The 13014-nt window shown below is 42.1% G+C and overlaps 1 protein-coding gene across 3 annotated transcripts in view; it reads right to left on the bottom strand.

The window, feature by feature from the left end:
- The window catches only part of MARCHF1 (membrane associated ring-CH-type finger 1), a 117197-nt gene extending 104638 nt beyond the window's left edge, over nt 1-12559 (bottom strand). The window contains exon 1 of one of the 3 annotated variants that reach the window (XM_083755930.1): nt 11734-12559. In XM_083755930.1, coding sequence (XP_083612056.1) covers nt 11734-11832 — 99 coding nt within the window. In that variant the 5' untranslated portion in view covers nt 11833-12559. The remainder of the gene's footprint in view (nt 1-11733) is intronic. The other 2 variants (XM_083755927.1, XM_083755928.1) reach the window with 2 other exon arrangements.
- Nucleotides 12560-13014: the final 455 nt, after the last annotated feature.

Here is a 13014-nt window from a genome sequence, read left to right as displayed (position 1 = left end):
ATCCCCTGCCGCCATCTGTCCCTCTGAAATTGGCCTCTTCCTGACTACTTTCTAAGCTGCCTTCATTTTTGCCTCAATTCTGCTCTGAAGCCTGACCTGTCTCACTGCTTTTATGCATCTCTTTGCATTGCCTCACCCTTTCACACAGTGCCAGTCTTTTGGCCACTTCTGATTCCAGCCTCAGATGCAGTACACCAGCAATCCCCAGTGACATCACTTCCAGACAATGCACTCTGCAGTCAAGCCACTCAAATCTCCTCTGCACCAGGTGAGAGCTGAATCAGGCAGCAGCTACATCTCACATCTGATACTCTTCTGAAACAATGATGTCCTAAGCACTGAAGTTCTTGGATGCTGCTGCCAGTGGGAGAACAGAGTTCTATGCTAGATAGACGGGTGCTATGATTGATTCAGTATCAGAACCAGAAAAGGCAACGTCACATGGAAACCAGGAAGGCCTTCCTAATAAGCATGCTCCATTTCCACAATGGAGAATGTGTGATGGAGACATTAATTTAATGAAAGGTGGCATTAATCTGGTTGGAACTAGTTCTTATTTTGCTCTATATGCTATTAAGTTCTGATTCAAACCTTTGGTAACCATCCTCAAGATCTAAGGATAGACATGTATGAAATTGCTTACTTTTCTTATCAGAGACAAAATATATATTCAAACAGCAACTGAGTTATATTCATATCTGTCTATTATAAAACATTTCCTTCCTTTTTTAAAAAGAAAGAAGGAAGGGGTAGACTTCTTCCTTTTATAAGCATCCTGCTTCTGTGCAGAATCATTCTCACCTTAAACTAACAAAGATATGTCACCTGTTAACAACACTTTGCACTTGAGAACTCCAAAGTGCTTTACAAATACCTGTGACTTTTTCTTTAAATGGGTCCTGGGGAGAGAGAGATTTGCAATCCCCACTGAGTTCAGAAAGTTCAGATAACCTAGTGTTAAAGAAATGTGCTCTAGTCTTACCTGCATAAAACTTTAGAAGTCAAGCTGAAATCACTAAGTCCATTCTTTTCCTGCCATTTTCTATGTCACTGGGTACTTGCCTTTTTCTCTGAACCACAAGAAAAAAAAATGCCTTTTCTAATAGAGGAGATACTCTAGCCCCCTGATCATTTTTGGTTGTCCTTTTCTGAACCTTTTCCAACTCTACAACCAGAACTGTACACAATATTCCACATGCGGTTGCACCACAGAATTATATGCTGGCAGTTTTATTTTCAGCTCTTTTCCTAATGATCCATAACACGGAATCTGCCTTTTTCACAGCTGTCATGCACTATCCACTACAACCACAAGGTCTAATTCCTGGTCAGCCACTGCCAGCTCACACCTCCTGAGAGGGCATGTGAAAATGATATTACTATTATTTTTTGCATGAGCAGGTGTCATTTTTACACTTGCTTTACACTGAAAGGGAAGCATCTGACTAGCCACTCCTGGAAATACAGTACTGGACTAGGTGATACAGGCATAGCTCTTCTTACATGCTGCAGGCAACACATAACAGCTTGGAAAGGCTTTAGGACAATGCCTGCAAGACACCACATCACATGATGCCAGAGTGTCACATGATACAATTGTTAAGTCAGCTGCAGCTGTTTCTAGCTCTCTTGTTTCTCTTTGCAAGCCCTTATGCTTTAGATCCCATGTTTCAGTTAGAAGAGCCCAAATATACCCTGCTAATGCTATAGTCAGATGTTCTTTCAGTCACCGGCTTGAATTTAACCACACACACATGCTCTTATTCCCAATTGAAAATGACTATTACATTCAAGTCACTATCATCCCCACCCCACCCCCAATTTAACTACCAAGATGTGAAGCTATGATAACTTGCTTCTACTTTCACATCAGGGAGAAAAAAAATCCATTGTGATGCTATTTATCATTGCATCTCTGTCAGAAAATTTATACATCAAGCTTCTGCCAGGTGTATTCTTGTAGTATCCCTCCTCATAGTATTTCCCCTCCTTTATTCATTGGGCTTTTTCCCATCTGACAAGGAAAATACAATTCCCCTAACTGCAAAGAAACACCCAGCCATGCACTTGCCATACAGGGTATTGGGGTGTGTTGTGCAGCATATTAGTACCAATTTTTTTTTTACTAAAACTAAGGTTAAATATTTTTCCTCACTTGATAACTAGAAGTCAAATATAGCAATGCTGCATCCTCCACTGCACCTTTTGTTGTATCTATTTTCAATTCACTGTTTCCCATCTATTAGAAAAATATACACAGAACTATTTTTATCCACCCATCCCATGTGCAAGTGGAAAAAAGGGAACAAGAGACTAGTGGTTCATCAGTCTGTCTCCTTGCTTTTATGCATTTGGACAACTCTTAAGACATCATCACCCAATGTGGCAACAGTTCCTGAGGTTGAGGAGCCAGTTTGAACACCATTGCAAGTCACTTTGAATCTGACATGGTGGACCCAAAAGTCCAATCTATGATTTCTATGATAATTTGATGCGGCAATGCCCAATTTGGCATTACAGTTTCAAACTCTACCAATTTTGGCATCTCTGGAGATATCATCATCCAATCTAACGTGATGGTTCCCAAGATCAGTGAGTGGGTTTTGGTTTATGTTTAGTCACCATCAGATACCATTTTGCATCAAGATGAAAGACTGAACTATTCCAAACTGCACTGAATTGTACACCTCTGAACATAACATTGCCCAATTCACCACAAATGTGGGAAGAAGGTAATTCCCACAGCCTCTGCAAAGGGCAACCCCAGGCCAGTTTGCAAGAAGGCTTTCAAACAGCCCCACACAGCAGCAGCTAGCTAAGTAGCAGCCACAGATGGCATTATTGGGAACAGCTGGGACCTGAACCACACTGAACCAAGACCCACTAAGGGCAATGATGTGCTGAGAGGGCTGCAGAATGGGGAAGCCAAGCAGCCAAATACATGCAGTAGCACTGCAAGAATGAACTACCATTGTTGCTGTAGGGTGTGCTTTACAAGCATGTTTCCTGCAGGGAACAGACTGGCAAAGCATCACTCTGCACGACTGAACCAGCCTGTTGCAGCTGCAGTGTCTCCTTCACCTGCCTCCACCTGAATATTACATTACTCTCAAATTTATTTTGGGCTAGAACTCAGGTCAGGGCCCTTTATGCACAGCCCTAAAGTAAAATACGCTATTCAATTATAAATATAATTTTTAAAAATTATTTTTACCTAGAATTCCTGGGCATGACTGGATACCTTCAGCTAGCATAATAAACATTTTGGAAAGTTGTTCTCTGTGCATTTAGATACATCCTAAGACATTGTAACCAAATTTTGGGTGATGGTTCCTGATATAATGTAACAGATTTTTGTCTATATTTGGATACAATTGGACACACTTAATCAAGATGGTGGAAAGAATTTTTCAAAGTGCAGATTTTTTGGTTTCTTAGAATTCCTAAGCAAGGCTGGGTACAAGGGTACAAGGCTGCCAGTGAACTATGAGTTCAAGCTATAACTTATATCTAACAATGCAATTTCCCACTCTTCCACTATGGTTTCCCTAGCCAGCTTAGGGAAAAATGCATTTTCTGCCTACTGTTTAGAACTCACTGAAATAATAACAGAACTTAAAGTTGAGCCATCTTGTATGAGTACACAGAAAAACCATTTATATTACAAGCACTGTGTACTTCTGAAGTCTGCAACAGGGAAACTCTGGCAACATATAATTAATCTAACTGAATGCAACTTGCAAAATGGAAGGATTGCAGGGCAAGGGGAAATTATAAAATATTGTTGATTGAGTATTATTCATGTATAAACACATACATTCTGTTTTCCCCCCAAGTTAATTTTATCAGTATTATGTTTCTGTAGCTGCAGTATAACAACAGACGTTTTCCTCTCTGGATCAACACAAAGCAACCTCAACACAAGTGATTTCTGAAGTCCAGCATAAGGGTCTAAATTATCATCAACATCCAGTGTCACAGTGAAAACACTTCACAGAATTCTGCATCTTTTATATTGACCAGACTGTATAAAACTTCAGTTATCTACACAAGACTACTCCCGGTAGGCCAGTTTAAATGTCTCGTCTGCTACACGTAGAGCAAGCACAGAGCTGGCCTGGCTAAATGTGCCCTATGCATACAAAAGCCTACATGCAAAGTGAAAAACAAACAGCTTCCAGGTTTTATGTGCACAGACCAGCCTCACTAGGACTAGTGGCCTGGCTCTTCACACAAAGTCGGATCACATCATTCAAACATCCAGCAAAACTTACTTCTAAGTGTTTAGGTCTAAAAAAGATGCAGTGTAAATATCATAGGTTCTGTTTTCCCTATACCCTACCTAACATCATGGTCTTATTACAACCTGCCCCAGTAACATTCTTGCAAACTGGTCTGTGGTGCTGCAGAACAATTAGAAAATCACAGTGCCCTACTCCCTCTTCCAGTGCATCAACATAGGGTTTGTACATGTTTTACTGAATAGCAATAAATACCTGCTGAAGCTAGCCCACTGGTTACAATTTTTGTAGGTTGCCACAACTTGGTTAACACAGTTCTGTTGTTGAAAAGAAACTCTTTCGGTTTTCTTTTTCCTGAGAAATTACTTTTTATGCTGCACTCAACTTGAACACTTTGTTTACAATGTACTGAGAGGGCAAGATAGTCTGCCCACCCAGTTCTAAATTAATATGAATTAGGTAAAGGGACTCCTGACCTTTAGGTCCAGTCGCGGACGACTCTGGGGTTGCGGCGCTCATCTCGCTTTATTGGCCGAGGGAGCCGGCATACAGCTTCCGGGTCATGTGGCCAGCATCACTAAGCCGCTTCTGGCAAACCAGAGCAGCACACAGAAATGCCGTTTACCTTCCCACCAGAGGGGTACCTATTTATCTATTTGCACTTTGACATGCTTTCGAATTGCTAGGTTGACAGGAGCTGGGACTGAGCAATGGGAGCTCACCCCATCATGGGGATTCAAACCGCTGACATTCTGATCAGCAAGTCCTAGGCTCTGTGGTTTACCCACAGCACCACCCGCATTATTAATTCAGAAATTCTTCTTCACAGTGTGTGGGATACAGTGAGAGAGCTTCAAGTTTTAATTTGCAACATGTCAGTAAATATTTAGCTGCATTCATACGGAAAAGGGTTCATGGAAAGTCCCTTTTCAGTTCTTAATAATATTAGATGAAGGATCACAGAGGTCTTTACAAAGAAGTCAACAGATTAGTATATGCATCAATACACCACAGAATGGGGAACAGCTACAAACTATAGATTTGCCATTACTATGTCTAAGATCAAATTACTGCAACACCTCAAAACAACTGGCTAATTGAATAACAGCTAGTTAATAGAATATGTTGTTACCTCTCACATTCTTATGATCTTCTGCAGAAAACAGATTACAGCATTGAAAGTTTGGGTACAAATGTAAGTTTAGGCATGTTATAGAATGGCAATGGGCAGAAGAAATGAAATACTGAAATGAAGAACATTAAAGCCTGAAGTGAAGGACATTTAATGTGCAGATCAGTGGAAGAGCACAACCACAAATACCCCTTTAAAGCCTTTCCAGCTTCCTTAGAGAGGCATGAAGAACACCAACTCTTTTGTCAAGGGTTTCGGATATTGTTGAACAGCTGAGTGGAGATCTACAAGGAACCCTTTACGCTCTAGAAAATTATGAAATGACATCAAGTATCCTAACACATGGAATGGAAAAACATGGTACTCATTTGTTCAGCCTTCCACCAATTTCCTGTTGTAAAAATCAAACCCCAATTGTACCATGTGATGAGGCCATTTTCATGACTCACTCTATGCAATTTATTCCAATTACCATTTCTAAGAGGAAAATACTCTCCTGTTAATTTTGTACTTTAGAAAAAATACACAACGATTCAGCTTTTAGAAGTTTGAAATATTAAGTGCAAAAAACTAATTTTGTAACCAGCTCCAAGTGACTTTATGGCTAAATATATTAGTTTTGACATATTATTTATAACATAAAGAATGTATATAAAAGTGCATCAATACAATATCACTACAAACCTTGATAACTGTCCAATGTGCTGAAATTATTCATTTTGCAGCTAATGTTTCTGTACCTCAATCTAGAAGCTTCAAAATTAATGTAATCTCAAACAATTTGTTGGTGGGGGGTTGAAGGGTTTTAATATATTTCATTTGAAAATCCAAGGTTTTCAATAAATAAACATTTTGCTATATATATTTGTGGACTAGACAGACATTTCTAGTTACTTTACTAGAAAAACAGAATTTTAATAATGCACTTTAATATCACTCTTCCTCCAAGAAGCTCGTGGTGGTATAGGGAGGGGAGAGGCTAGCTCAGTGGTAGGACCCAGAGTAAATCCCCAGCATCTCCAGGTGGGGCTGGGAGGGACTACTTGTCCAAAACCCTGGAGACCCACTGCCAGTCAATTTGGCAGAACTGAGCTAGATTGATGAATGCTCTGATTCCTATGTTTCTATTCCTCTGCCCTTCTCACTTTACCCTGCCAACAATCATGAGTAAAGTTAGGCGAAGAGACTTGCCCAAGGCCATCTACTGTGCTTCATTAATGACTGCAATGCTTTACAGTATTAAATGGAACTTTTCCTACTCTCACATGCTCGTTAGGTGATTAGCTTAGCAATATTTAAGTTGCACAGAGCTTTTTTTGTTGGATTTAAGTTGTTCTTTTTTAAAGAAGAATTCACTGGAACCAGTCCCACTAAGTTAAATGAGGCATATCCCTAGGCCATATGCAAAGGACTGTAGCCTTAGAGGAATTTACCAAGGTACCCATCATATATTATCATTTTTTATTTTTTTAAATTTGTTAGTCACTTTATCTTGTCCAGGGCAACCCAAAGCAACTTAATTTAGTGCAGTGCTGGGGAAGCCAGAGGCCAAACACATCCCTGCATATGAAGTACAATGCTAATATTAAAGTGAAACTAAAGTTCTAGTTTTCAGCTACAGAACTAGAAGAAAGTTGGTGAACTCTACTTTCTGAAAAGTAGGTCTAAAACAAGGTTTTGTAGCACATTTCTCAAGGCTGCAAAGTACTTGCCTCCGAAAACCCTCAATTCAATTGAAGAAGAATGGTTACATAATGCTTTAGACTAAGTTAGAGCAACAGATTTTAAATGATTACTTTTATTCAACTCATCATCAATACACTATTTGGATTAGTAAACTGTGCTGCTTCTGAGATTAGTGAATTGCATTTCTAGCAGTTGTTCTTAACAAGAAACCTGAATGTGTTCAATCTGTAACCAATTCCAGTTACATAGTCAACTTATTAAATAAAGCATCTAGTAAGAAACTGCTGCAGCCAAGCACTAAACTGAAGAATAGCAATTAATATTTTCTTTTGCCTTATCTCCATAAAAAAAAAATGTTCAATATTTTACAGGGATTGTAGGCAGCAATGAAGTGAATACAAGGCACTTGTTTTGGCCTAAGTAATTTAAGATTTGCATTGAAAGATGTTCAGAGCTTTACATTTTAGTTCTCAGCTTAAGAGAAATTCCCTGACGTACAGAATCCAGCTATAAACAAGAAAGCATCATCAGTACCAACCAGATTTTCTATCCCTCACATATGTGCACCTTGTTGAACAAGCATAAAACTTGGAAGACAAACACACAGAAATAAAACATGTAGCACAACATAATAATTACTAACATACATATAGCCTTTTAAAACATGTAATGTGCTTCACATTATATCACTGCAACCCTGATAAAATAACTAATAGATCAGTGTTGTCATCTGCAATGACAACAGGAATGAAAGCTGAGAGGGGAAGAGAAAATGGCTTGCCTATGAACACACAGTGAGTTCATGGCAGAGATAAGATTCATACCAGAGAATTCCCAATTTGTAACTAAATATCTTAGCCACTAAACTGCGCAAGCTCTCATAGACCTGAACTTTATAGCAAAACATTAACATTCTGCTGCCTACCTTTACTGCCCTCACTAGCATGCAGCAGGAAAAGCTACATCTACCTATTATTCTGTACAGCAGATGGTAGACACACAATGGAATCAGGCATGGTCACACTGCCAAATTCCCCTGTACAATTGAGACACAGCTGCATGGAGAAAGGCAAGCATGGACACACAAGGAGCCAGTCAGTCCTTGCTGATATTGGAAAAGGTGCAGCTATAACAACTGCTATGACCATGCATCTCCCCATCCAAATAGTGGGTCTCACAACAGTCTTTTTTCATATCATCATGCACCAAAGTACACAACTGCAGTAGAGACTTTGTCAATGTGAAGCAATCTCAGGCTGTGAACCTGAGCACATTCACTTTCAAGCCTTGCATTTAGAATTATAGTCTAAAGTGGCAATTCTATGAATGCTTTCCTGGAAGTAACCACAACTGAACACAGCAAGACTTACTTCCAAATAAATACGTCAAGGATTGTGCTATTTTATTCTGTACCTTAGTAGCCTAAATGTTTTTAATCATAGCTGCTGTGGAGGAGCTAGTTCAGGGAGGTTTTCAAACAGTGTTCAAGAGTCCTATGACGGCTTATCAGATGTTCCCTAATAAATCAAACAGTAGCAGAAGACAAGCTTCCCTGGAAAGACAGCTTGCTCCCCATGCTCTGTCTACATGTGGTAGACTTCATTCTCAGTTCCCATGGGGCAACAGTGAGATTCAGCAGACCTTCCAGTGCCCTGGGGGAACTGTATGTAAGCCCTAGACTGAACATGTCCCAAATCACCTTTAATATGGTGGGGTTCCATAGCAAACAAGTTTATATGGAAAAAGATTCCCTGAAAGAAATTCGTAAACCAAATTTGTAAATTCATTAAGTTAATGGGCTGATGTCTCAACTTCATCCACTATTTCAGAAACATAATATTCAGCTCTCATTTCTCAGAACAGAAAACAGCAATTCCTTTCATTATTATCACTGTTAACAATAGAAATGCTGAAGAAGGGAACTACTGACTACGGGATCATTTCCTCAAGTGGTAAAGTTGGGGATCTTTTGATGTGGTCAAAGTGAAGAGAATGGAGGATATGGAGCAAGAAGAATGTGCCCCCAAGATTAGTCTGGCAAGGGTTGAAGAAGATCAAAACAGAAATTCCAAGAAAGTGTCCTCCAGTCTTACAGTTCTATAGAAGAAACAGCAATAGGACCAGGAGGCTATTTTACTGATCAGATCTGCTAAGATGACTCCAAGTCTGGAAAGCATGTAGAGCTGAAAGAGTTCCAGTTTTGCAACCGAAGTTGATGCTCACTTAACTTAAAGCAAGGGCAAAATTAGGCTTTATTTCACCTGGGTCAAAGACCTGGTTAGGCAGCCCCCATGCACATTTGCATGCGTGCACACACACACAGAGGCTGGGAGCCTCAATGGCAACCCTCTGGAGGCTTCACCTGCACAAAAAGCCTGGCTAGCGCCCCCCTCTCCCCCAGTAGCCACGGCACTGCTTAAAGACAGAAACAAAACCATGGAGCAGTAAAAACAAGAGGGTCTTTTCAGACACATTAAAGTACACTGAATGCTGCTCAAAACTGCATATCCTCCCTCAATTTACCCTCAAACAAGTCATTCAGGTACACTGTGAATCTAGGCTACTCATACATAGAACACACTGTTCAGGATTGGACCATGATTTCCAAGGATCTGAATAAAGCATTCAGGGATCTACTAGATGCTCACGACTGTGTATGAACAGTTTTGTGTAGGAAGTTTTGTTTTCTTTGAAAGAGGAGTGATGTGAATGAAAGTGGAAAGATTCTGCACAAGAGAGGACAATCTTACCACACATATCTTTTCTCATTTTTTTCATCAAAACCTTTGTTTTTCCGATGGTTTCTGAACCTTCTTGAATACTGCTTCCATAGCCCACCATGAGGTTCTGAAACGCAATGCTTTTAACAAGCAGCTCAAGCTCAAATTAAACTAAACTCAAATTACACACAACTAAGCACCTCATTAAAAAAAAAAACCCTCCTCAAAATGAGGAAAGAATCCATTAAAGAAATCTATCAGTTTGTCTGTGTTTGCATAATGGGTTCTGGAAGAGACAAGAGCTCAGTTGTGGAGCATCCACTTTGCATGGAAAAGGTACCAGCTTCAATCCCCAGCATCTTCAGGTAGGGCTAGGAGACATCCCTGTTTGAAACCCTGGTGAGCCACTGTCAGCCACTGTGGACCAATGGTCTGACTCAGTATAAAGCAGCTTCCTACATTCCCATGACAACAACTCTGTTGCCTCACCCTAAAACACTTACGTAACTGAGAATTATGCTGTTAACTCATCATTCTGCCAACTTTATACTTTCCCCCTTTTCCAAGCCTTTTCTTCTTCTCTCTGAACCACTTTCACTTTAAAGTTGGTCCCTCAACAATGAAAACTCTTAATCTGATACTTCACAGTTTTCAGCATCATGTTTGATTATTCCTTTCAGTCCATTTTAGGGGAAACAATATTTAATTGCTTTGGAAGAATAACATCAGAGGAGGCTGTAGCTGGGAATAAGGGAGCCATAATCACTGCATTAGTTACAAGTCAACTGCAAAGGCTAAAGGAGGCTCTCAGCCAAGTGTTAATAAATCTACTGCTATTTTACACAACTAGACAAATTGCGAAGGGATACGCTGTTGATATCTGAAACTGAAAAGGGGGTCATATAAACCATTAAAAGAGAGTTACAGTAAAATGCAACATGGAAATGCAGTCAATTTTCCCCCAGTCAAACATTCAAATATTCCCATTTGTTCTCTTCCTGCCACAGTTATTCACAACTGAAAATGTGTGTGTTAAAGGTTAATTATGCATGTTTACTAGGCAACGTTTTTAAAAAGGAGTCAAGTGGCTTCAGGAGTCACAGCAGTTAGTTTTCCACACACCATCAAATAATTTAACTACAAAGTCACCTGCATATATTTACCTTGCATAAACTGGAATCTGTGCCACAAAATACTTCGGTACGTCTTAATTATTGCTTGTGGACTGTTAACTATATACGTATAAGCATTTAGGAGCCCATAATTTATTATTCAACAACAAGAGTTTCTTCCATGTAAGACAGAGAACAATGGAAATAGGAGGGGAAAAACAGATGGGTTTCACATGAAAACAGAGAATTCTTAAATATGCATGCACGTCACACATGCACATTCAGTGGACTACTGATATTGCTACTTTATTGCCTTTTTCCATTTAGGAAAGGGTTTGTTTTATGTCATTCCTTTTTGCAACACTCTCCACCACCACCACCACCACCACCACCCGCCTCCTCTGGAACAAGACGCTTCGTTGCCTTTCAGCACAGCCACCTGAAAAGTACAGAAGGAACAATGCCCATTGTCTGCCTAAGTCACTGGACCATATCTCTCCCTTGCACCCAGAGACACACTCTCTCTCTCTCTCTCCTTAGGGGAGTCTCACGCGAAACATTTGCATCCTCTTCTCAGCGCCGTCCCTTATACATGCGCCAACCCCTCCCATCACCCAGGGATGCATTTGAAAATCCTGCATTTCAGGCGTCAGCGAAGACTTGCATCTCCGCGCGCCGCAACCATGTGTGCAGCAGCTGCCCTCCCAACCTCACGCCCCCTGCCTCTATCAGCGGGATGGGTGGGGGGTGGGGCATGTGGATCTCCTACCACCCTCCTCCCACCCTTTGGGGCCGTGGCAAGCGCGATTTGCCCCGGCCGAGCGCCCCTGCTCTCTTCTTACCTCGACTTCCTTGTTCTTCTCTTTGTTTCTGCCCATCGAACTTCTCCCATTGCTGGCCGTCTCCCGCGCGGGGACTACGGAGATCCGCTGGAGAGGCATTTTGACAGGGCTGCAGGTTGCCGGAGCCTGATTGGACGCCTCCGAGCTCCGCTCTCTCCGAAGAGCCCACCTGTATAATAATTGTTCATATCCTTGCGTGGCCAGACATGGAGCTGCTTCGAGCGCGCGCAGCTTGGGGAGGGCGGGGTGGGGGGCAAACCCACGCGGTCTTCCCGCAAACAATAACAATGACAAGAAGAAAAAAATGAAATATATTTATATAAACCACATCCACCCCGGTCAACCTAAGCAGAAAGAGAGCGGTCAAAAAAGAGGCGTCATGATAATCCAGGGAGTTTGGGGAAATTACTGCGGGTCAGGAGAACTCCGCCGCTTCGCCAGTGGCGCAGCCGCCGCCTCCTCTTCCCCCGCCCGCTTCCTTTCTCCAGAGCATTGTGGGAGACAATTCAATTTCTCCGCTGCCCTAATAACTGTCATGGAAACCGAGGGGAAGCTGGGCCCCGGTTAAAAAGCGCTTCCTTTGGCTGCTCCTTCCATATTTGCTGCGACAGCGGACGAGGCGCCGTTGTCGTCGACGGCTTCTTTTCTGCTTTCCTCTCCCTGAGGGAGCGCCTAGCCGGAACCCGACCCCTTCGCGCCGCCGCTTGAAGTAATAATAACAGAAAAACCGAGCGCGAGGCTGCAAGGCGGCTTAGCGTCCTATTTTGGAGCCAAATCCCCTCCTCGGGAAGCGCGGCGAGCTCGCCGTGTCCTTCGTGCGCCTCGCGTAATCTGTTTAGGTTTCAAAGGAGCTGCCTGGGACCTGGGGGGGGGGGAGCAGCTGCGGTTGAAACGTAATGCTATTAAAAAGGGGGGGGGGAGTGGCACCCACAAAGAAGCGGCTGGAATTGGGTCTGCCCCCAAGGTGCCCAGGAGAAACGTGAACCCGCTCCTTGCAGCTCCTGCACACTAGGGCGCACAGCCTGCCCTTCCTCTCTCAGCCAGAGTTCAACAAGATTTAGCTTTGGATTTAATGATCACGCTTCAGCTCCGTGGCATTTGCCTCTGAGGATGTCCAGAGTGCCACGGCAAGGGTTGGAGATCAGCCAGACTGGAGCCTCGGGACAACCTCTCAGTGGCGTAGCGTGGGTTGTCAGCACCCGGGGCAAGGCAAGTAATTTGTGCCCCCCTAACCCGTGGATTTGCGCCCCCTAACCCTAACCCCCAGATGTTGCGCCCGGT

Source organism: Podarcis gaigeae, assembly GCF_964106915.1.
Source record: "Podarcis gaigeae genome assembly, chromosome: 9".
Classification (NCBI taxonomy): Eukaryota; Metazoa; Chordata; class Lepidosauria; order Squamata; family Lacertidae; genus Podarcis; species Podarcis gaigeae.
This window is presented reverse-complemented; position numbering and strand designations above follow the sequence as displayed.